Raw genomic sequence first — 25684 nt, 5'->3', positions numbered from 1 at the left:
GCAATTCTCATGGAGTCCCAGTGAAGCTTTTCACAGAGTCTGGGCCGCCCAGGGGGTGCCTAACTCACCTTGATGAGGTTCTCCAGGACAGACCTGCAGATGGCCTTTTTGTCTCCGCTGGTGAGCTCTCTATTCTTCATCAGCATCCGATACCGGTTGAAGAAATCATGGTAGGCCCACCTGCAGGGAAAAGAGGTGTATCAGGTGACAGGTCCTGCCTCTTGGCCATGAGAGGGCCATGGGTGATCTCAGTGCCCCATGGGGTCAATATTTCTCGAATAAAGCCCTTCTCAGAGCAGCAAAACCGTTCTGGGGCATGTTGTCCTCTCTTGATGCCCACTGAGAATTTCAGTGTTTGGGTGAATTATAGAATCACGGCTGGAAGACTGAGGGTAAAGGAGGGATTGAAGGCCCCTTGGGAGGACTGGCCAGAGGCAAAACCACTCATAGGGGCTTCTGCCCGAGTACCTGCCGCTCCAGGTAGCTGCTGCTGAGAGGGAGCCTTACCTGGAGGGCAGCTTGGTCTTTAAATGTCGGTTTTCTTCTTCTAAAACTAAAACTAATACAGCTCACTGAAAGCTATTCTTTTAATGCAGAAAAGTATACATTAGCAAATAAAAAGAGGCCACACCCTAACCCTAGAGATAACACTGTTCACACATTTCGGTCTAGTTTAGAAGGAACCATATTTCTCTTTGAAGCAGATTTTGACTTTTCCCCTCTGATCATTAGAGTATCGAAGGCCCTCAGTAAAGAAAAGGTCCGGCAATGCCAGTAAAACAAAGAATATTTATAATGTCACTATTCTTGCGTTAGGGCTGGTTTGGTGTGTTCTGGAGGGAAATCTTTGAGGGCCTTCTGTTTACCCCTTGGCCTCCGGGATCTCCACTTAAACAAAGGCAGGCTTTTCACTGAGCACAGTCACTATTATTTAGGGGGGCCGGCCCTTTTTCCGGAAAGCTGCCTCACTTCAGAGACCCCCTGTGATGCTCCTCACTCCTTATCTGTTTCTGGGGGATGCCCACACCTCATGTCCGATATTCTGATGCAGCATAATTCTCCTCCACGGAGACTCTGAATTTCCAGTCTAATTGCCTCTGAGGGTGAATTCAGCCCGTGGGGCTCCATAACTCTGCATCCTCAGAGGAGGTGTACAGCCAGGTCATCTAGAAATCACTGCTGCCTTGAGATGGTGCCTTCCCCTCACCCTTGGCCTTGCCCAGTGACTGCAGTCCCTCAGATAATCTCCCTCATTCTAGTATCAGCATGCTAGTAATTAATGTGATGCTGAAGGATTAACGGGGAGGAAATGGATTATATCCCTTCTCCTCAAGCACCTTTGCCATTTAAAGGGGGCCTTTAGGAATTTTATCCAAAGAAATGAGTCCTGTGGAATCTCAGGACCATGGGTGGGTGGCAGACACACAATGAGCCTGGGAAGTAGGTTCTCTTAGCACTACTCCCCCCAAACACTACAACTTTATGCTCCCGTGGGCCTCAGTTTCCCCTTTCCCTCCCAGGCCATTCATCTCAGCTCCCTGGGATAAGAGGAAAACGGAATCTGAGCTCACTGCCCCTCCCCTGCCTTTGTAAACACTTATCTTGGTTTGGGGGAAGGTTTCTAACATAGCTATGGGCCTCAGAGCAGGGGTAAGAACAGAGCAAATAACAAAGTGGCCAGTTAGAGGTAATGTCTCACCTTCTTTTTCTGAATAACAGCTTTATTGAGATATAACTCATACACTGTAAAAATTTACCCCTTTAAAGTGTACCATTCAATAGTTTTTTGTACATTTACAAAGCTTTGCAACCGTCCTCAATAGCGAGTCCCAGAATGTTTCCATCACCCTAAAAAGAAACCCCGTACCCGTTACCAGTCATTCACCATGCTCCCCTCCTCCCAGCCTGGCAAACACCACTAGGCTTTGTTTCCATGCCCCTTGCCTTTTTCATTGGTTCTGCCTGTCACAAATGTGGTGGCAAAGGGGGAATGACGGCATCTCTTCCACTCAGAGCTGGCTGGGGATGTCCACAGCTCCCCTCAACAGGCTCACGCTATGTGCGGATCCCCTTCAGGAGGGAGGGAAAGGGTACTTGTGCACTTTCCCTTCACTAACTGAGCAGAAATTGTTCCCCTTCTTCCAGCTGGCAGAGGGACTGTGAACCAAACCCACCTAATTATTGCCCATCTCTAACAGCAAGCCTTAAACATGGAAACATTTAAGGGTATTTGTCCAGCTAAATGCTGCTTTAATTATTTCATTCACGTACAATACATGTCAAGAGAACTCCTAAGCCCTGACTGATCGTGACACCAGAGGCCTAGGAAGAGGAGGAGCTGCAGGTGATACGCTGCAAATCGGAGGTGCATTTTGTTTTTAATACATGCAAAGGCTACTGCATTTTCCCCAGGCTCTTTCTGCCCCAGCCCCTAAGTCTTAAACACAGACCATTCTGTTTACGGACACTTCCACATAGGGTAAGATGGATTTGGGCAAGAATCAAATGGAACGACGCACCAGAAAAGGGGCTTCATAAAGTCTGTGTCCTTACTCCACATGTGCACCCAGCAATATCTGCCTCTCTTCTTGCAGTCTTTCCTGCTCACCCCATGAGGTCCCTTGACAGTGGTTCAGCATTTTTGGTGTGACTTCCTTTTTTTTCATCTTCACCCAAGGATATGTTTTTTGCTTTGTTTTAAAATTGATTTTTCAAGAGAGAGGAAGGGAGAGAGGGAGAGAAACATCGATGTGAGAGAGAAACATGGATCAGTTGCCTCCCACATGCGCCAGAATGGGGATTGAACCAGCAACCTTTTGGTGCACGGGAAGATGCTCCAGCCAACTGAGCCACTCAGCCAGGGCTCGGTGTGACTTTCTGAGGGCACTCCCCACATTCTGCATTATGTTTATTTGTGTCCTCACTTGTCTTATTTTTCCTTAGGAGTTTGTAATTTCTCTGGGAAAATCATTAGAGCAGCATTTCACTGGGCCAAAAACGTTCAATGCTTTTAATTTGAAAATTTCTTACTGCTGAGAGTCCCATAACTCAGGGGCGGTTACAGGTTAAGGAAATTATAAGAGTAGAGTGCTGTGACCGCAAAGACAGTAAGACCAGGATAGAAGAAGCTGGGGGTACAGAAGTAGAGGAGCTTGCCACTGACAATGGCCAGCAGTGTGACCTTAGGCAAGTCACAGCCTGGACACCTCACCTCCACTATCTGCAAAATCCAGAGAACGTCACCCACCTCACACAGTATCACCCAACACATTAGTAGCCAATGAGCTCATGGATATGCAGTGTTTGGAAAGAAACAAAGCTTCCTGTAGACCTAAATTACTCCCCCTTCCTTTCCAAGCCCCCTCTGCTTTTCTACCTGCACCAAATCCAAGACCCCTCCACTTTTCTTACAAAGGCTTCCTCAGACACCTGCACCAAATCCAAGCCCCCTCCGCTTTTCTTGTAAAGGATTCCTCAGAAAGCTGCAAAGGTAAAACCAATGGGGAGGATGCTGCCTTCAGAAACCAAGCCATCCACTGAAGGGCATCAGTGGGTGCTCCCTAAGGAGGTACCAGAAGGGTAACCTGCCCACTGTGGGGTTGGGCACGTCCAAGTGTCCTTCACCAAAGGACCCAGAATCAAATGTGGGTCCCTTTCTGTGGACCTCTGTGCTTTCCGAGACAAAATCTGCACAGGAGAGGCTCCACGACCTCTAAAAGGTAAACCTTCCGAGTGAAGCTAAACAGAGCCCATGATTCTTTTTCCAAACCAGAACTTCTTAACAGGACTTCCTGGCTCGACAGGGACCTCTGGATGGAGGTGTTTTGTGGCCACGTGGAAGTTGAGAAAGACCCTCACTAAGGCTACAGGGGTGTCCAGGATCCCTGAGCTTGTCCGCCACAACGGAATCCCTCCCCTCCGACAGCACTTTAGCTATTGCCGCTTCCACGTGGGACGCAGAGCCTTCTGCCTTGTAGAGAGTTATTTTTGTACACATATTAGAGTGCAGCCTCCTTTAGCCAGGGTCTCTCTTTGATACATTTTAAAACCTCCCAGCACCTTTCATCATTGTATTTTTACACAAGTCACTTACTGCATTCTAAAAGTTGGTATTTTCCTGACCAGTGATACGTTGGAACCTCAGGGTTAACTCTTTTCTCCCTCCACTGTCTCTCAAGGAGGACGCTATTGGCTTTGGGGCAGGACAATTCTTCAGTGCGTGGCATGGTCCCACAGCACAGGACACAAGAGCATCTTGGGACCATTACACACCACCCCAATCACTGAGATATCCAAAAATGCTCCCAAACATTTGTAAAATTGTTTACTACAGAATATAGTTCTAGTCCAAGAAAGCTTCTCTTGAGATCAACCAATCAGGGGAGCCACCTGCCCCTACAGTGTGAACCCATTGCTTCCTTCCCCACTGTCCCCCTCCATCAGTGGCCCTGGAGACATCCTCTCACACTCACAGTGTGGCTCTGCAGCTCGCTGGCCTGGAGGAGTCTTTCAAGCCAATCCTGGGCCTGGCTGCCATGCCATTTCCTCCCCTTCCCTCCCCTCCCCTCCCCTCCTCCCCTCCCCTCCCCTCCCCTCCCCCTCCCCTCCCCTCCCCTCCCCTCCCCTCCCCTTCCCTTCCCTTCCCTTCCCTTCCCTTCCCTTTCCTTCCCATTCCCATTTCCTTCCCATTCCCATTTCCATCCCATCCCATATTAATGGCAGAAGAGCTCCAATCCCAGGTCTATTCCTAAGCTCCAACCATAGCCCCAGCCCCAGCCGCCACCCAGGGCTATACAGAGTCGTAGCAGCCTCAGGGGTGTAGCGCACACTGAGCACTGCCTTTACCACAGCTCTGCTCTCCCTGGATTCAGACTCTCGTGCCAGGGCCTGGCTGAATGTCCCGGACTTCAGTTTCATGTTCCCTCTGGAATAAAGTCCTGTTTGGGAAGAGTCCCAACCAGGTAAATTATCCCGGCTGCATGTGTGGGAAAAGCCCGGGACCTGGGACTGGTCCTGGCAGGAAAAGGGGAGATGAGAGGCAGCAGCAAGGCTGATATGGGGTGAGCCAGGGCAAGTGTTCAGCTGAGCCCGAAAGCCTGGAGGGATGCTTCCTCCAAAGGACTCCGCAGGCCCCAGGACAGCAAGAGGTACATACGGCTGCTGTGATGGTGGACAGACCCAGTGGGGTGGTGTTTAGGTTGCCTGAGTTCCCATCCAGAGCCCAACATTGGATGTAACCCTCTACCTGTGGGAACATTCTGCCTGAGACGTCCCAGTGCCCGAGTGTGGGCAGGTGGAGGGATCTGGCAGTGTGTTAGCACTTGCTGCCCCTCTGCTCTTGGGTAGGTCTCATGAGGCTACTGCTTGGATTAGACAAACTCCAAGAGTCCCTGCAGATTCAGGCAATCTCTCAGACAGTGTGTGTGACATCAGGCCACAAAGAAAAATCCCTGAAGATGGCAAGTCGGGTGCTCACAGGGCCCCTTAGAAAATGGTAAAGAATCCTTCAGGGCTTTTCAGGCCAGGATTAGGCGGGGCAGCCTACACTTTCAGGCACCCCACTGCCCAGTCACATTCAACTTGGGCCAAAGATGCTCAAAGATTTCCTTAGGTCACATCCACATGGGACGTAAGGCGCATGCTTTTCTTTTGGTTCGAGATGCTTCAGGAGCCTGTGAGCTGTGCAAAGATTTGAGGGATATGGGTCAAGCCTGAGGTGGGGTCCTGGCTTCTGAAATTGTTAACCCCTTCCAGGTGACTGTGATGAGAACCCTGTGCCAGACTCAAGTCCAAGGATATGAGCCCAGCTAGCAGGCAAAGGAGCAAGAACTAAAGGCCATAAGATCCTGAGATGAAGAATTACTGCACTCTGAGATAAGTTTAACATTATTCTTGCACTATGGGATTTTTAATAACCAGGCTAGGAACCATGGGCAAATGTAATCGTGATTCAACAGGAAAGCCAATCAGGCAGCCTCTCAGGCCTCTCTCCAGTGCTACAATCCTGTGCTACTTATTCCACATGGGGCTGGGGGCAGAAGGTGGGGAAGGAGTGGAAATCTCTTCAGAAAGCACCGCTGAGTTTGCTTTTTAATGTAAACAGGATGAGACAAAGGAAGTGAAGAACTGAAGACTTAGAAAAAGGTGCTTTTAAAAAATATATAAACATTGCATATTCAAGCAGTCCCACATGAACACTGTTTTCGGTTGCTTCACAATTCATCCAGGACACAAAGCTGCTCTGAACCCCCAAAGAGGAGACAGATGACTGCGCAGGCACAAGACAGAGGGGGAGCCGGGAGCCGGCGATGGGCGGATGAGCGTCTCTCCCGGACAGAGCATTTATCATGGTGCTTTATGTACATGGTAATGAACATATTTCTTAGTGGCTGCTGCACCTTCCACATTGAATGATTCACTTTCATTTTAAATCAGATTCTCAGAGAGGCATATTCCTAGAGGGTAACAATAGACAGGTGCACTGAAGTCCGAGGGCGAGGGAGGGAGACCAGCGCCGCTGCGGGCTGCAGCTCTGCGTTCGTGCTCTCCGGCTTGGTAGACTTTGGGGGGCACTGAACATGCATTAATTTAAGAACAGGGCTAAGAGTTCTGTGCCCAGCCATCAGCAGGCTGCGTGCAGGAACTCTGCCTGACATCCCGGCTGGAAAGGGCTGCCCTCCGCCTGGGCTCCTGGGAAGAGCCCTGTGGACCCTTCCATCTCCCATCCTGTGATCCATGACTATGTGTTTCTTTCCTTTGCCATTTTTCTCTCTGCAAAGTGATATTTGTTCTTTGGCCACTTACGTGGGAGAAACGTAGGAAAATGGTGGAAATTACAATTCACCTAATCGAAGAAGTCACTGAAGTTTCCTTTGGGAACAGCTGTGCAGAACTGTGTCGTCACTTGACAAGCGAATGCAAATGACATCACTGCCGTGCTGGGTCTTAGCTGCCATGGAGGTAACCCCCAACCGCTTCAGCCCCCTCTGGTCCCAGGAAGTTCTCTCCAAGTCAGAGCAACAAATGCTCAAGTCTCTGCTCTAAGGGAGTACACATGGCATGTGTATTTCCTCCAACAGCTACCACCTTGAACCTCTTTGGCTTTATCTCCAGACAGCAGACACACCAGTTTCCTGGATGAAGCAGTTAGGTAGCATTTTTTTAAAAAACCAGTGAGGTCACTGCAGAAACCAGTGTGGTTACCACGGTTGGCGGGTGCAGAAGGGCAGGCAATGTGCGGAGTCAGACAATTACAGGTGTGGTAGCTGCTCACAGCCTGTCCCCTCACCATTCATCTTCACAGATAAATGCCACCCAGGTGCTGTGGCTTGGCAGTGAGGAGGGGGTGAAAGGGGATTAGGGCCCAAATGAAATAATATGGGCGATTCAACTCCGTGTCAGTATTGACAGAAGTGCCACAAAACTATGGCGCCTCTTTCCAAAAGTTAACATTTCAAATGGCAGTTTGGGAAGGAAGTCTTCTCTTTGACCCTTTCGCAAAATCTGCTAAGAAAGTGAATGTGAGGAGGAGATGCAGTGTTCTGGATCTGAGCCGAAACAATTAAACCACAGCCTTGAGTAACATTTTCTGTGACACCAGAAATAGTCTTTCCTTCCTTCCCTACCTACAGTTTCCACAATACCTGCAATTATAAAAACAAAAGGTACAGATGCCCTTGTAATTATCTGCTAGGAAGAAGCCGGAAATAATTAGGGAGGCAGGGAAAGACATCCATCAGCGTCCCTACATGAAGCCAGCAAGTTTGTGGGCACCTCGACTTTGCTGGCAACTCTGACCGCAGCCAGATGGAATGAACAGTCAGAGGAGCCATTATCTACATGGGCCTAAAGACCTGGATGGAATGTATTCTCTCGGCTGCCAAGCAAGAGGCCGTCCGATGAGGCGAAAAGCACACCTGGTCTCCAGGATGCTATGACCGGAGGGCTGGACAGCAGGACTCGGCCTGAGATGGCAGAGCAGGCCTCCGCCCGAATCACTGGACAGGAAAAGCAAGCGTTCGCTCCTTCCATCCCTGGACATCACACTGCCCCTGGCTGCAGTATCCTCCCACTGTCCTGTCTCCCTGCTGTCCAAATCCTCCACACCCGTCAAGGCCCAGCTCAAACCTCACCTCCGCCATGAAGCCACAGCTCCTCCCAAACTTGCACCTGATTCATTAGATGTTGTTTTCTAACTGTTTCAGGCTTGTATCGCTTCTCCCAGACTGTGAGGTCCTGGTGGGTGGGGCCGTGACTTACATCCACCGGCACAGGGTTAATGCTTGATTCAGGATGAGACATGGAGTAGGCAAGAAAATCTGCTCAATTCTACATAAAGCTCATGTAGGAGCACAGAACTGAAACCCTCTCCCTGTTCTCCTCCACCCCCAAATCAGGTCATTCTGCACTGCGACAGAAGAGCCAGCAGGAATAAGGGTGACACACACTCTCACTCTGACTTCACAGAGAGGCTGCGAGCAAGCTCCGTGAGTGACTCTAGGTGGCCTCTGCCTGAGTTGGTCTATCGTTAACCGTGTCACCCACGGACAGGTAGCCTTTTCCCGACTTCTCCAAGAAGAGCGCTCCACACCCTCGGCAGGTCACTGGTCCCACTATGAAACACTTCATCCTATTAGAAAGTGCTTAGAGAAGCGGGTGGCTCTTTGTGTAATGACACAGGTCCCCAAGGTTCCACCGCCTTAGAATATCATTGGTCACATGCTTCCCTTGCTGCTTTTACCCTGGCTTGATACAGTCCCAATGTGTGTGCCTCCCACCTGCCAGGCCCACCATCAGCACCACTGAGATGCCACAGACAAAGATGACCTGGGTGTCTCTGCTCACCTCCAGGCCTCTGCCCTGTGCAGCACAGGTATGGCTGGGAGGACCTGTCATCCCTAAGTTTCCTACACAAGGACCCTCAACAGTTTAAGACACAGCAGGATTTCACAAAAACGAAGCTAGAAATTTCTGGTATAGACATGTTCTACCCACATAATTATACCCGTAAGGATGCAGCTTCTTGCTCATATTTGAATGAGTAATAAACATTTTATTAAATGCTTAAACACCTGGCACTGCTGAGAACTGTAAATGTATTATCTCACTCATCACAACCACCTATGAAGGAAATATGCCCATCCTACTTCATGATGAGAACCTAGACTCAGAGAGGTTAATGTGCTCTCCTGAGGCCACCCAGACTAAAAGTATAAAGTTGACACCTGGAATCCAAGCCTGACACCAAAGCCCAGGGGTTGAGTCACCTGCTTCCTTTAGCTGTAGCCCAGGTCACAGTTCTACAATCTGGGCTTTTACTTACGAGTTGTAGAGAGCAGGGAGGAGCTTTACACCAGGCCTCAGGTTTGGGCTCAGCCCTGGGAGGCAGACCAAAGGACCCTGCCCTGCCCCTCACTCCTCTGATAAGCCTCTGCTTGGATGTCAATGCCTCACTGATGTGGGCAGTCAGATGTGTGGCAACAAACACCCAGCGGGGCAGAGGAAGAGTAGTTCTAGCCCTGACTCAACCACCAACTGGCTGGTGACCTTGAGCAGCTCATTCCTTCTCTGCATCTCATTTGGGATAATACATTTAAATCATGATGTGCCCATATCTCTAGACAAAGCTGGTGCAAGGTCAGGCCACAGTGCCCTTTCTACCACAAATTGCCATCTTATATTTTCACCCCAAGTCATTTCATTAAAAAAACAAGATGTTAGTCACAACCCATTAAATTGATTTCCTGATCCACTCATGGGTTGTGATGAAGTTTTGAGAAACACTGGACTGAAGATGGTGAACTAAAGAAACCTTTTTGACAGCCCAACAGAGAGAAGAGCCAGGAGCAGGAGTGGAGCCCAGCTGCCTGTAGTGCACAGTTTGAAAACCGGGTGGCTCAGCAGCTCCCTAAAGTCCTTGTCTCATTCTTGAGTTGAATGAACTATGCCTGATCTAAACTGTGTGTGTGGAGCAGTCACTGAAAGGTAATCTAATTGGTCAGAATACAGTACTTTGTACTCAAAACTGAACTACTGCACCCGTGGCCTGAGCCCTAGTCCCTCCATCGAAAGGCTGATGCCCGATACTGCAGGGCAGCCAGGGAAGGAATGCAGAGCCTCCATCCAAGGACAGGCACGGCTCACCCCATTAATCGTGCAGCTGTCAGCGACTTGTGTTCAAACCCCAAGTTCAAAACAGGAGATGGAGCCCCGGGACACTGCCTGTCTCTTTTCTAAGCAGGGAGGAATGTGGTTGAAGAGAAAGTAACAACAGTCTTCAGCTCTAGATAGAGCAGACTGTTCTGAACAATGCTTAAACCTGCTGGGTTCTGAAAAGCTGCCTGGATGTTGCACATTAGTAACAGTTCTTGTGCTTTCCAGGTCACATGCAAACTCCTAATTCCATCAGCAGCTTCCTTCCCAGGCCCACTGTTGAGGAACTACTGGTGGTGAAGTTGTTTCTGGGTAATTCACCACCACATACGAAATGGTTCCTCAATGGCAGTGGGAAAGCGCCAGGTGGAGATGGCAGGGAGGAGGGGAGGCTGGACTGCATCTCCTCCCCCCCACTTCTGACTCCCTCCACCTCCTGACACGCATAGTACTTCTCAGGACACAGGAAACCACCACAGGCTCTGGCCTGTGACACCGCTCTGCTCAGCTCCACTTCACAGCAGATGTGTGGCCTGTGTGTCACTGATACGCAGTGTGATTTCACTAGAGCTAGTTGGTCACCATCCACCCCCCACCCCTATTCCAGGCACATGTCCACAGTCTTGGCATAGTGTCAACAGACACTGAATGGCTTAATGGCTTATCTAAATGCAAGTCGGATCACAACAGCTGTTCTTTAACTCAAACTGTATTTTCCAGCATAGATTTGATTCTGTATTAAAAGGTGAAGGAGTTCACTGACAGATGAACGGATAAACAAAATATGGTCCATACATACAGTGAACTGTTATTCAGCCTTAAAAAGGAAGAACATTCTTTCACATGTTACAACATGGGTGAACCTTGAAGACACAGGTTAAGTGAAATAAACCAGTCACAGGTACTGCATGACTCCACTCATATGAAGTAGTCAGAGTCATCACAGAGACAGAAAGTGTCATGGAAGTTGTCAGGCATTAGGGGAGGGAGGATGGCAAGTTATTGTTTGATGGGTACAGAGTTTCTGTTTTGCAAGGTGAAAAGAGTTCTGCAAATATCGGATGGAGGTGACGGTTCCACGACAATACAAATGTACTAATGCCACTGAACTGTACACTTAAAAATGGCTAAGATGGTACATATTATGTGTACGAGCACAATAAAAAAAAGGGGGGGGAGGATAGAGGGGAGAAGGTGGGAGCTGAGTAAAGTAGAAATCCCCTTTGCAACTCTGGCTGGCTCACCCCCCAGACCAATGCCAATTTGAAACTGGAAAAGTTGCCCCAGAGGAGGTCACTGGTGACTCCCGTACTTTTCAGACCAAACTGAAATACTTATTTCCGGCACCATCCTGCTAGGCCCTCAGTGCTTGGGAACGTCTTTGAGGATCTCTGTCTGGCTGACAGTCCATAAGAGGGTTCCTGAGCTGCACCCAGGGCATGGCTGGTGGGCATGTACCTGGAAGGGTAGCCGGCTGCGCTGATTCGGATCGTCTCCAACACCCCGCACGCTCGGAGCTGCTGCACTGCTCTCTTCGGGTCAAAGCTGCAAAACCAAAAGACAAGCAATGAGTGGCCATCTGGCAGAGAGGAACCAGAACAGGAGAAGGAAAGACCACCTCTTCCTGTCTGAGTTACTGGTCATCCCGCACCACTGAGCATAGGTCAGGTGAAAAACACAGAGTAAAAGACACTGATCGGCAGGCACACGAGCCATTTCAGCATCTCAGCTCGGTGCACTGTTAGTCTCACTCAGGATACCCCTCTTCTTCTTTGCCAATTTGAATTCTGTCTACCCTCCAAGACTCATTCTTGCTTCCTCTCCAGAGCCTTCCTTTATTATTTTCATCCACAAGGGTACCTGTATTATCCAATGGCCAGAACATTTACCCTTGGCACCACAGGCATTATGTGGCTGAGGAGTTCAAAGGGCGAGTTTCAGGCACACCTGGACCAGAATGGGTGTACAGAGGCGTAACCTACAGGGTTGCATGCGGTAAGTGTGGTTAAATTGCTAAAAGGAACCAGAGGAAAGACGTTGTGGCTGGCTGGGGTAATCAGGGAGTTTGTGGAGAAAGAATTAAGCTGAACTAGAATTAATTATGATATATAATTTGATAAGACTATGGTCTCAATCAGATAGGATGCGAAATAAATGCTCCCTTTGTTCCTGGCTCTTCCACAGTTCAGCTACAGCCCCAGGCCAGGCCCTCCAGACTCAGACCCGCGTATCACAGGTCCTACTGGCTTCAGCACACACCTTGGCCGTGCAGTCGGGCCGCCTCCTTGCTCTGCTGGGTAAATGCAGGTGGAGGCTGCTTTACCTCTAGAATCCCAGCGGGCAGCCCCTCATCACACCCGTCGGCCATGCTCCCTGACAACCCCAGGTGTTCTCTTCCTGGGAGCGGTGCCCGCTCAGGATTCTGGAACTCTGCAGAAGTCACATCTCTCCACCAAGACTCCCTCTCGCCCTCCCGTCTCTGTGTGACCTGATCAGTGTCCTCTTGGAGCCCCACACACCAAGCTGGTCCCGTGGAAGGCATCTGGCAAAAGGATTTTTGAACTCCGCTTGAACTTCTTCCCCACTTCTCGATGACCTCAACGTCACTTCCTTGCCCCCGTGGGGAGGGAAATGAGCAAGGGTAAAGGAGAGAACTGGCCTTAGCTCTGCTAGTGTCACTCTGGGCAAAACACACTCTCTGTAACTAGGTTTCCTCATTTATTCAATGGGAGCTGAGAAGATTTGCCCAAGTATAATTCAATGGTTTGCTGTAATGATCAAGTGATGTAAATGAGAGGAATGCCGTTAGAAAAATGGAGACACTATACAAAGATGCTGTCATCATCTCTTCCTGTTCACGCACCCCCAGGGACCGTGTAAAGACAGCCAGGCTTCTGCATTTTAATTTAATCTTCCCAACACTAAGGTAAACTCACTGTCAAATGCATCTGGCAATCTGTCACCGGGTAATGGAGTGAAAACCAGCCCCTCCACCTAGTAAATTTTGGAGGACTAGGGTGTGCTCAAGCAACACCTAAGTCTGGACTGAAAAGCTACCTAAGATATAGAGGGTCAAACTGTTGAAGCGCAGGGTTACACTCTGTCCTCCCAATAAAATGTGCAGGTTCAGCAGGGCCAAAAGCTTGCTGGATGCAGAGACTCCCAGTGTTAGATTGGGCTCTGCCTCGGCAGTCATGCGCCACTTAATTGATTTTTGCACAAGCTGCAAGCTCCCCACCCACCTCACGGGGCTCTGCGGCATTCCGCAGTCACACTGCAGGACCCTGAGGCTCTCAGGACTGCTTGCCTGAGAGCAGGGGGATGGCCTTCGGGAAACCTGGCCAGCTCCCCTGACGAGCCATCCCAGATCGCCACGCTTGCTCCAGGCCACCTCCTCCCTGGACACTTATCCTGTTCTCTCACCTCTCCGCTCCTGCACTTTTAGAGACAGTCACTTCTATGTCATCGCCAGTTATTTGTGACTGGCAACTCCTTAAGGATAAGGGACATCTCTTATTCATTGTCATTCCACCTGTCCTGGCCCAGTACCCAGTGAGCAGTAGGTATGATAGATGGATAGATGTTTGCTTATTTTTAAATAAAGGAAGAAGCAGAGGGAAAAAGACCTGTATAAAAGAGATGCTATCAAAGCATTTAGTGTAGGACACAGTTCCTCCACTGGAGATGATCATGTCCTCCAACATTTGGCAAAGTCTTAAAATGTTATTTGTCACAATGGTGGGGGTGTTACTAGCATTGAATGGATAGAGGCCAGGGATGCTAAGCTTCCTATAGCACACAAGACAACCCCACAACAAAGAATTACCTGGCCCCAAATGTAAACAGTGCCAAGGCTGAGAAAGTCCGGGTGTATGGGATGGGAGGAGGGACACCGCATTTTCCTTCTAGGATAATGTCAATAACATTATATTTTAATCATATAAATTCTCTCCTTGAATTTATTCATAATGATTTTATAACCACAAGTAACAGATGAAGAAATGAGACGGAGTAAAGGACTAGCTTGAGGTTAGCCAAACAATTGGTGGCAGAGCCCGGACTAGAATCCAGGTTTTCTGAGTTGGTTCAGCATTCTTCCCTCTTTCTTTACTGGGAGGAAGACTTTTTTGGTGCTAAAGGCAAAGGAAGGTCTTAAAAAATGGGATATTAGGACTGAAAAGTCGCTTTCAAAGTCCCCAACATCTTCTCTCATTTGGAAGGGGGGGTCCAGCAAGAGAAAAGCTCCTGGCAGGCGCCAGGTTCTGAGGAATGAACCGCCCAAGGTCACAGCTGGTTGGGGCCCAAGCTGGTGCCCAGCCTCCTCTCCTCCCTCCTGCTCCTGCCCTTCACACATAATCTAAGTCTTTTACACAAGCTGCTCTTCTAACCGCCTCTTTTCTTCCACAGTCAGCTGGTAAACAGATGCCACCAGGGATGGGGGTGGAGGGATCCTGAGCGTGTCTCAGAAATTTGGAGGAAGGGAAAAGAGTAAACAGTCGGCACGCTTCACAGAAGGCTGATTCAATATTGTCCTCTTAGCCTTTTCCAGCACAAGACCCATCCGAGCGCAAGTCAAGCTTCATCAAATGACAGGAACGGCAAAGGCAGCTCAGTTATTCATTCTGAGAGTCAGAGTTGCCAAAATAAATTATTTCACAGAGCAAAATTATACTAGGACCAAAAAGGAAATCAGAAAGATGGGAAGAAAATGCTTAAAAAGCTTTAAATAGATCTCTTTCTGGCCCGAGGAAATAGCATGTGTGGAGGCTCCGGGTAGTGGAAGAAGAGGCTGTAGACCATTCTAAAGGCTTCGGGAAGTAGTCCAGGCGAGAAATGAGGAGAGTCTGAAACAAGGTGATAATGGAAGGAAGACAAAAGGGAGACCAGTGTGAGGAATTTTTGACTCCATGGGATTCTGACAATGATTAGACTCGGGACTACGCTGTCCGATATGGTAGCCACCAGCTGCCTATGAGTGTGTGAGCGTTGTTGAAATGAAACTGAGAATTCAGTTTCTCAATCACACTAGCCACATGCTAAGCACTCAATAGCCACATGTGACCAGTGGCTATCACGCTGGACAATGCAGATTATAGGATAGTCCCATCATCATAGAAAGTTCTACTGGACGGCACTGGTCCAGAGTGATTCTCGGGTTTCTAGTTTGGAAGGCTCTTTGGTGGGTAGGTGAGATGTCAGAAAATGGTTATGCCATTCACTCCAACAGAGACCATATAAAGAGGAACCTGGTGGGGAAAAAGAGGAGTCTGGTATCAGACAGGTTGAATGGAGGGTAGGCCTGGAGAAACAATGGTCAGGAATTTGGTAGAAGCCAGAGATAGACAAAAATATTTAAGTATCCTGGCTCTACAGATTTGGGTAGAATCAACCATGTGATAATGGACAGAACTGGAAGAAAATTTTCAAGGTAGGCATAGAGGCAGGATTTGGATGGGAGTAGGCTGAGGAGTGAGGGAAGGAGAGCAGGCGTGGATGACTCTGGAAGCTCAGAGGTAGAGCAGATGTGAGGAACAGGACCACCTGAGTGTGTATTGATACCACTGCAATTAACCTAGTTACTAATTTGTTAACAGGAAAGGGGCAAAGGGAAGGCCAGATAATATAGGCATGCCATTTGTGCCAGGAAACTGCAGCTTAAAACTCTTCAGGTCTGTTCCCCACAGATCCTGGGGGAAGGGACTGGACAAAGAAAGAATAGACGCATGCCCAGTAAAGTCTAAATGACATGGGCTTGCCTGTCACTCATACCTGGGAACAGGGCATTGGTCAGAATAGGCATGTAGGCGTGGCCACTACAAGCACGGGAAGATTTGATATCTAAGTTCCTAAACAAAGGGGCTCTCTTGCTCTTGCTCGCCCCCTTGCTGCTGCACCTAACTCCTGGCTTGCGAGGCTCTCACCCACATGGCTCACAGTCACGTGGACCCCACAAACAATGGACTGATGGACTGGAATTAGCTGATGCTGTGCCAGACTCAACTCCACCATGGAACGGAAACTCTAGACGCTGGCTTTGCTTCTAGTTGTACTGAAGCCCCAGCTATACCATTTCCAGGACTGGTTTAAGGGAAATGGGACTTTGGAAACCAAGGGATATAATTCCACACAAATAAAGCCTTCTACCACATCACATCCTCCTGTGGGGGCCTCCGGAAATTCTTATTCCAGCGATGCCACAAAAACACCACTCCCACCAGCAACGGAGAAAGGCAGTCCATGCAATTCTCCAATAACATCATCACTCGACACGTCATCTGAGGTTGCCTCAATGCAAGAAGCCTTCCCTGACTACTCCAGTGAACCTCCAGTGTCTGAAATGAACATCTGCTGTGAGACACACTCTGGTTGGCACTTAGTGGCACACTTTTACGTGGGTACCTACTGGATTCAAGTACACACCCTCCTCAACACCACCGTAAATGACATGGGATGGGGAACTATATCTTCTCATTCTCTTGAATCCTCCAGCGCAGCAGACAGGTGACCCTGGTAAATGTCTGTGGGCCTGTATTCAGCATATAAGCCCTTTGGGGAGTGTCAGATCAACCATTCACCCCACTGAAGACTGCAGCCCCCTGTGAGGCTGTGCCTGCCCACTCCCTGAATGCCTAAGGGAGCATGAAGAGGCTGGGCTGGATGGGCTTGACTGGCCCAACTCCGAAAGCGAGGAGCTGGGCTGACGCCTGGTACACACTTACTGGAAGGGGAGTTTCTCGTCGTTGGGCTTGATACATCGGACATAGTGTGGCGTGGTGGCATTCAGGGTCTCCATGAGCAGGTGTAGGGAGGTGCGGAACTGGGGAGACAAAAGTCAGTGCCTGGTTATTTATCTTTAACATAAGGAAAGCCCACACTAGTAGTTGTGACTACTACTATTTTGATTATTACTGCTAACTCAGAAGGACAGGAAGAAATTCAGAGACCTGAGGTCTGATTCTAGCTCTGACAATCCTACCTGGGGTTGACTAAAATCAAGTCCCTTCTGTATTCTGGTCTCAGGGCTCCTGAAAAGAACAAATGGGGAGAGGCCACCCCCTAATATGACTAACTCTGTCATGGATCAAAGGAGATGAAAGGTGACCACCTGCTATGAGAGATGATCACTGTGCCTGGAGGCCTCTTACCTCTAAACCTGCATCCTGGGGCCTGCACATTTGGTGCCCAGGTATCCTGGGAATTACTGCAGTTATATGAAATGTGCAGAACAGGCAAATCTAGTGAAAGAGGAAGGTTAGTGCTACACTAACCTTGGCAGGAACACTTACCTCTTCTCTTGGGAGACACACTGGACATAACATCCCATGAAGACCCCAAAGCGGGAGAGGTTGTTTTCAGTTTTCTGGTCCCCAGGCTTCTTTAATCCTCTCCACAACTGCCTCTCCCACTACGCATCTTACATCTTAGGTGCTATAACGTGGCCCCACCACAGGGAATAAATTCACTGTCTGGGGCTACAGTCACCCCTTTCCCTCTCCTGCTTGTTCCCTCTAGAGAAGGTCCCCAGTTTCCTTCTTCAAACAGCACAGAAAGACTGAGCTGAGCTGGGTGGCCAGGGCTGGGATGCCGAGGCCACCTTAGCCTCCCTCTGACTCCGCAGCCATCCTTCATCTACGGAGGCCAGCTCAGCACATGTGCCACTGCCCACAGCTTCCTTCCACAAGCTGTGGGGCTGACCTGGTGGCCCACGGTTTTCTTGTGCTCCTTGTTGCAGGCTTTCAGTTGGGGTCTGGCAGAGCGAACATTGATCTTTGATGATGAGCCCTTTGCAGATGTGGTGGAGGCAGGAACAGAGTCCTTGTCATCATGAAACAAGTCAGCCACTAGCGGGAACTAGAAACAAACACAGGAAGAATATTGAAAACAAGATCTCTTGGACTTTAACTTGAACTTTGCTTAAACTCTTTCAAAGTAGCTTTCCAATATATACCCTAGAGGAGTGAAAACATGTCAAAACTTCTACACCAATGTTCACAGCAGCCAGCCACAAAGTGGAAACGAGTCACATGCACATCAACCGAGAAATGGATAAACAGAATTTGGTATGTCCATACAGTGAACTATTACTCATCAGTATAAAGGAGTGAAATTCTGATACATGCTACAATATTATTGGATCTTGTAAAGTTATTTAATTTCCCTGAGCCCTAATTTAGTCATCAGCATAAAGGCTTGAGAGAGAGGGACAGACTGGGTCCGAGGGGACAGTGCCACTGAGATGACCTCAGAGAGGGAGAGAGGGCTTTCTTGCTGCCTGTTGGCCTGAGTGAACAGGAGCATGGAACTGCAGATGGTAGTGGCATGTTTGTGACAATGACGTTATTGGCCTGACTGAAGGGAGAAAACCTCTTGAGATTTGTCCATGAGCTGGGACATTCTGGAGAATTTGTAGTTTAGTAGTTTAAAAGCTATGCTTGTTGCAGGTCCCTGCTACTGAGACTGCATTTGAAATGGCAGGATCTCTGGGAGGGAGAGAAGTTTGTTGGGACATTAACACTGGGAAGGAGGGGCAGGATACACATTCTACTCAGAATTTGTTTTATAAACTCAGCGAATATACAAAGACATCTAGTTTGACCTTAGGCTGTAGGCAATAGTAAAAGGCCCAGCAAGAAACAGCAATTACTGCACCATCCACCCCATCCACCCACCTGGAAAAGGGGCTGGGCCAGACAGGCCCCTGAGGGTTCCAACCATAAATAAGCCTCCAGCCTCAATGAAAAGTAGTCACCAAAGCTCTTGCTTGACTAAGGATTCATGCAAAAGAACACACTTGTGAGTAAGGAAGAGGAGTTGTTTTTTCTTTAATTGACTAACTGTACTTAAGCTTTTGGAGAGCTACAGCAAAGCCTGTTTATAAGCTGACTAACCAGGAATGGAATTGTTATAATTCATGCAGGCCATAAAAAACAGCATCCACCTGGGCCTTTTAAAAAATTTCCTCCCTTCAACCTTGGAAACACTCAGAAAATACCTTCAAACAAACCCAGCACTTCCCTAATACTGTTTGTCACTTATTTTCGTGTTCACAGGTACTAGCTTTGGTGTTCTCTGCTATTCAAGTTTATATATAGACTTTAAAAGCCTGAGGCACATCTATTTGAAAGGGATTAAAAGTATGAAAACACTTTCTAAAGACCATTTGACAGTTTAAGAAAATTGTCAATTACAGCTATTTACATAACTGTTACCTTGGAAATCACGCCTATTCACTTCTGTTCATAAGAACATAAAACATACTTTTTTTTTTTTTTTCAGAGTTGATTCTTTTTTTTTTTTTTCAATATATCTTTATTGATCTCAGAGAGAGGAAAGGAGAGGGAGATAGAAACATCAATGATGAGAGAGTCTTAACTGATCAGCTGCCTCCAACTGGGGATGGAGCCCACAACCCGGGCATGTGACCTGACCAGTCTCCCGGATCCTAGGTCTACGCTCAACTGCTGGGCCACGCCCGGCCGGGCACAAAACATATTCATATAAACAGACATATGAAACTAAAATAAGACACTATAATAACCCTTTGATTGCGATCTCTCACCTAGAATCTCATCTTTAAAAACTCAATATGCATAGTAAATAAATTTTCTTTTCAATCAGTTCTTTTACATGGTACCCCTTTGGGAAAAAAAACCTACAACTTTTAAGAAAGAAATATTTTTGTGTAAAAGAGTTTTGAATGGGCTTTGGAGAAAAAGTCTTGGTATTTCATCTTCCTACACTGGAAAGGGAATGATATTATTTTATGTACGAATATGTTTTCTCTACATAATGACCTGTTTATTCTAAATATTGGTAGAAGCTTTTCAACTACCAGCACAAACTGATTTTATTTTACTTTTTAAAATAATTATTTTTTAGAGAGAGAGAGAAATATCAATTTGTTTCACTTATTTATGCATTCATTGGTTGCTTCTTGTCTGTCCCCTGACTGGGTACTGAACACGAAACCTTGGTGTTCAGGGATGACACTCTAACCAACTGAGCTACTCCACCACGCACAAACTGATTTTAAAGAGGAAGCAAATTAAACCAAATTTAAAAAAATTTTATAACCCTTTAAAAGCAAGTGTTTTATAGTATGTTGATTATATCTCCATAAAGCCATTATATAAAAAATAAGTTAAAAAAATAGAAAATAATAAAAAATAATTTTTTTTAAAAAAGCAAGCATATTTGCTCAAAATGGAATGTGTGTGGCACCTGTAAGGAACCTACCAGTATAGAAAGAAACAGATTTTCATCCCTTGATGAACTGAAGTCAAGCACATCTGGGCCTTGTCTGAGCTACATCACTGTGACTCTTGGACCACAGGGATTGTCACGGCCAATATGGTTTACCTGGCCTCTGGATCATATTGGTCTCAAGATCTCTTCTGCAGAGATGGAAGTAAGAGATGGCATCAGGACTATGTGCCCAGGAGCACTGCCCAGGACAGCCCTTGTTACCTGGCACTTACTGGCATATACTTGACCAGCTGCTCATCCCTCTGACCTACACTCAGTGCTGCCCTGGAATCAGAAATCTTCAGAGGAAAAATATTCTATGTTTGAGATTTTATTTTTCAGACTGGTAAGATATTGCTTTTTATAATAAACCAAAACTGGGAGGGAAAAACCTCCATTTCCTAATGTCTAAAACAAATCAGTTTGTTAAAGAAGTCATGTTTTAAAGAGGCATTTCTTTAGTTAAGTATTTATGGCTCTCTGATACCCAAGAAAGCAATTAGCTACATTATAACCTCTTAGGCAGGGCAACAAGCTTTACTAATTATATTCTCATTAACATGGTTTTATTTCACTGCTCTTGGTGGGAGTTCTTCCAACATCTTTGGCTGGTAGGGTACATGAGAGTCTTTTACCCACAGTGCTTAATTCTGCAAAATGATTTGTTAATTTCTTATCAGGGGTGCTGCACAAAAGAGAAAAGTGACTAGGTATCCCATAAAGTAAAAATACTGTAAGTAAAACTATGAATTTACATACAGGATTTGTGATTTATCTCTGCTTAGTGAGACAAGAATGAATAAAAAATTGGGCATTGCCCAGGCAGTGTGGCTCAGTGGTTGAGCACTGACCTATGGTCCAGAAGATTGTGGTTCGATTCCCAGTCAGGGCACATGCCTGGGTTTCAGGCTCAATCCCCAGTAGGGGGCATGCAGGAGGCAGTCATTCATCATTGATGTTTCTCTCTCTCTCTCTCCCTCTCCCTTCCTCTCTCTGAACTCAATAAAGATATATTTAAAAAAATAAAAGTAAATTAGGTGTTAATTCTTTGCCATCAGGCCTTATATCTTTCTAGGTCTTTATTTTTCTCTCTATAACATGGAGAAATATAAACCTCATAGGACTGCTGTAAAAACGAGAAATTTTAAAGAAAATAGAAGCTCAGTAATCAATGAGCTTTAAAAACGCTACAATGACAGATGCTGCCAGACACGTCCATCTGTCCAAATGATTAAAAACACTTCACATCGCTCTCTGTTTTTTAGCTGCAGACTGTGGAGGGGCCACTGGCCGGGTTATAGTAACCTAGAGTTGATCTTGGCTTTCTGCCTTCTGGGAAGTCAGCAACGAGCTGGAATGGTTTGAAAGGAGAGTTCGCCTCCCCCTGCTGGGGTGTAACAGGCCTAGAAGCCCCTCCTGGTTAACCTCTGAGTGCTGTTGGTCACTATTACAGCACCTCCGAGGGAGGCATGACAGCAAGGTCACTGGTTCTTAGAAATATTAGTTGGAGAAGGGGAAAGTGAGAGTTGTGGCCAGAGGGGGAGAAGAGAGTGGGTTACCCTTGAAGAGCGGATCACAGACCCGCTTTTCCCATTTCGTAATATCGATAAACTTTTGAAGTGCATACGCTTTGAACCATCAATTCCACTTCTAAAAATTTACCTGACAGATATAATTGTACAAGGAAGCAAAAATACATGCAAAGGGCATTCACTGCAGCATTACTTGAATTCGCAAAATACCAGCTGCTGTTTAAAGAATGAAGTAGATAGATATGTGCTCATGTGGAAAGATGGCCAAGATTCATGGTAAGTGAAAAATTAGAGAGGACCATGTGTAATGCAATTCATTTCAATCTTAAAAAGATTTACCAATATGTTTGTATATGCAGAATGGGAATTTGTGGGCCTTTATTTCATTTCTAATAAAAATCCAGCAACCTCAATCTAAAATGATGTCCCCATATAAAAAAGTGTTGAGAGAACAGGCCTGAGACTATCCTTAGAAAGGCCTGCTTACAGCCTTGACTTGGCTGGTGTCTGGGAACGTGGATTTCAGGAGGGCTTCCACCAAGCCCCTGATAACAGCTCACTGAGCCTAAATTGTTTATGCAAACGGTATGGTTTATGCCGAACACCTGCTCTCCTCTGGGAATCTGGAATTTTGGCACATGCCAGGCAGAGGGCACCTACATACCTGACTCCCCATTAACACCCTGAATACCCAGGCTCAGGTGAGCTGTCTGGTAGACATTTCACATGTATTGTCTCAACTTACTGCTGTGGGAATTAAGCACATTCTATGCGACTCCACGGGGAGAGGACCCAGAAGCTCGCATGGTCGCCCCTGGACTGTATCTGTGCACGGTCTCCCTTTGCTCATTTCCTTTGTATCCTTTCACCGTGACAAATCACGACCAGGAGTAAACCATGTGCTGAGTTCTGTGAGTCCTCCTAGCAAACAACTGGCCCTGGGGTGACTTGGGGACACTCAACAAACCCCAATTATTCTTTTCCATAGCAACTTCTTGACCTTCACAGCATTACCAAAATTACTAAACTATACATGTTTTTCACTAGGCTGTAAGCTCCATGAGGTTAACCATATGTATTGTTATCACTACATACCACACAAATACCAACAGAATTAAAAATAAGGAAAAAACCTCAGTTATTAATAAAAGATGATCTGTCAGGTTCCTTTTTTGATCCTGGAATCCCTAAGACACACTCAAGACAAAGCCAAACTCCACATTTAATGGAAAGTATCCAGCTCTCCCCACCACTGATTTGTGCTCCTCCCCGAAAGGAGAACCTTGTAATAAGATGTCAAGTTTGTCAGCCCTCTGAGGCCACTGTGAGACTAACAGGAAGGTCACAGGCCTCTAAGCTTCTACGAAACGCACAACGAGGCAAAGTGCTGCTAGCGCTCAAACCGTCTGCTTCTACACCTGTGGCTCCTCTCCTGTCCCCACCACTACCACCACCAGCCTTGTAAAGAATGAAATAAGTCATAATAACCACCATGGGCCAGAGGGCTTGGCAGGCTGTGAGGCTAATCTTGTGCTGAACTCCAAAACGATATTCACATTTCCCCAAAGCAAATTTGTCTCTGTAAAAACAAAATCCCCGATCTTCCAGATATCCGGAGATGACACCGGGCAGGGGTCTGTCCTTGGCCACCCACACTCTGGTACTAATTCAAATCCTCTCTAGACCCCTTGCCTCGGAGTCACGTGATTTAATGGGGTTTTACTTGCCTTTATGTTCTTGGGTCCATTTTGCTGGGTGCATTTCCTCCATTCTATTGTCTCACCCTATTGCATTCATCTAAGACTTACCCCGATGAGAAATTAATCTGCCATTTCTAATGTTATCAGGCCCCTTCAGTGAGTTCAGTATCACGTGGTCTGAGAGAAAGCCTCCTCAATCTGGGAGAGCCCTCTCCTGGGCTTCCTCCAAAGGGCTCAAGCCAGAACAGCAGCCACATCACGGCACCACCGGCCGGGACGGCGGCACCCACACTCCTGCCTGGCTGCAGGACTCTCCCCACGCTGCTTCCTTCCAGTTCCTGTGTGTGTGTTTATCTGGAACGTAAGCACCTGCAGGGAGGGTCTGTCTCACTCGTCTCTGTACGACGCCAGGTGTTCTTAGCGCACTGCCTCACAAGGCAGGTGCTTAATACATATTTGCTCACATGAATCGGTGCCTGGTTTCCTCGGCCTGTAGAATGGACATGGTATTTGCTATCTCTTGTTACCATCATGAGAAGAAAAGAAATTCTGGAGATAATAGAAAGTAACATTTAAGATAGTAGATTTAAGTGTCCCTTAAATCCTGCCTCCTATCCCATGTAAGTGTCTGCTTACAGGCTGAATAAGTGCATTAGAAACGAAATGCTCTGGCTGTGGACACTCTTGCTCTCCTTCCCTGCTTCTCCTGCTCTTTACCTTGCTGGCCTTCAGGATGTTGATCTGCTCCTCATACACCGTGTCTCTGTTTTTCTCCAGGAAACCATCTGAAAGGTACTCCACCTGGGCCACAGGGGGAGACAGACAGGAGTCAGTGCTTGGGCCTGACCAGCTTCCTTGAGTGGTCTCATCTCATCCACACAGTGTTTTCTAAAAAGCAGTGGAAGTGGGAACCCCATGGATGCTCCCGTTGAAAATGCAAACCCAAGACATGGTCGGGATTTACACAGAGGGAACTGGGTATTCATTTTGTGGAAAAACAAATGGTTTTCAAAAGGAGGTCCCTTTACTAAAAGGGTTCCATCGGGGGGTGTAAACACAGCTGTCGGCCACACTCCAGGCCCACCGGATTAGCACTTGCATTTTAACGAGATCGCAGGTGACTCTGGTGCGCATGGAACTTGAGAAGCACTGAGTTAGTGCATATGGAACAGAAATCTATGGAGAAAAATTCTTAGCATCCACTAGCTCCTGGGAATGGAGCCACCCAAAGAGAGCACCCCTCTGTCTCCCTTTTTGTGGTTCTCTCTCAGGCTCCGGGAGTGTAGACTCCGACTCTGTTATAGCCGCTATAGTCCCAGGAAAGAGACCCTCAACAAATGCTTGTCAGGCATATAACGGAAACCACGACCGCCCCCTGGGGTGCTGCCGTGTAGTGACTGGTTGGTGCACACGGAGATGGCGTGGGGAGGGAATAAAGGGTGCGAGGGACCCTACCTAAGAGACTTAAGGTTGTGTGTAACCTCACAGCTCAGAAACCCCTAGTCCAGCGAGGGCGGGGCTCACAGAGCCCAGAGCCCACGGGGGGCAACCCACCTTGTCGGCAAAGTGCACCACAATGAAGGCCGTGTTGGACATGCGGGGTTTCTGGAAGTGCTGGCTGCCAGAGTGCCGGTCATACAGCTTCTGAGCCCAGTTCTGGTCAGTGCCTTTAGGGACCTGCAGAAACACAAAACCAGCTGCTTCATGAAGGGGAAAGGGGGAGCCAGGAGCTGAGGCAGGCGGATGGAATCTGCCAGGAAGTTGACTTCATGACCTTACGTGGATGTGGAAAATAGCATTCAACTGTGGACACGTATGTTCTCAGCCTGCCGTGTGGGTGGCCCCCTGCTGTCTGTAGGAGCGTGCTGAGACAAAGAACCTGCTGGTTCGTAGCTGCTGGAAGGGCTAGAAGAAGGTAAAGGTGGAGGCCAAGCTCACGGAGCAGAGTCACAACTCATGGAACACACCTGAAGAGGTTTCCTCCCTCCAGTGAGGCCAGTAACCTCAGTGTCACAAACATGCAGTGACCATCCGCAGCGCCACACTCCTGCTCAC

General features: G+C 47.6%; 1 protein-coding gene across 3 annotated transcripts in view; it reads right to left on the bottom strand.

The window, feature by feature from the left end:
* Nucleotides 1-25684, bottom strand: part of MYO5B (myosin VB) — a 286130-nt gene that overhangs the window by 63842 nt on the left and 196604 nt on the right. For all 3 annotated transcript variants that reach the window (XM_081149483.1, XM_081149482.1, XM_081149484.1), the window contains exons 13-18: nucleotides 25184-25306; nucleotides 24347-24430; nucleotides 17848-18003; nucleotides 16872-16969; nucleotides 11611-11697; nucleotides 69-180 (exon numbers count right to left, since the gene is read on the bottom strand). In XM_081149483.1, the coding sequence (XP_081005609.1) occupies nucleotides 69-180; nucleotides 11611-11697; nucleotides 16872-16969; nucleotides 17848-18003; nucleotides 24347-24430; nucleotides 25184-25306 (660 nt within the window). The remainder of the gene's footprint in view (nucleotides 1-68; nucleotides 181-11610; nucleotides 11698-16871; nucleotides 16970-17847; nucleotides 18004-24346; nucleotides 24431-25183; nucleotides 25307-25684) is intronic.

This window comes from Miniopterus schreibersii (genome assembly GCF_964146895.1).
Source record: "Miniopterus schreibersii genome assembly, chromosome: 10".
Classification (NCBI taxonomy): domain Eukaryota; kingdom Metazoa; phylum Chordata; class Mammalia; order Chiroptera; family Miniopteridae; genus Miniopterus; species Miniopterus schreibersii.
Note: the sequence above shows the minus strand (reverse complement) of the source record. Positions and strands in the feature narration are given on the sequence as shown.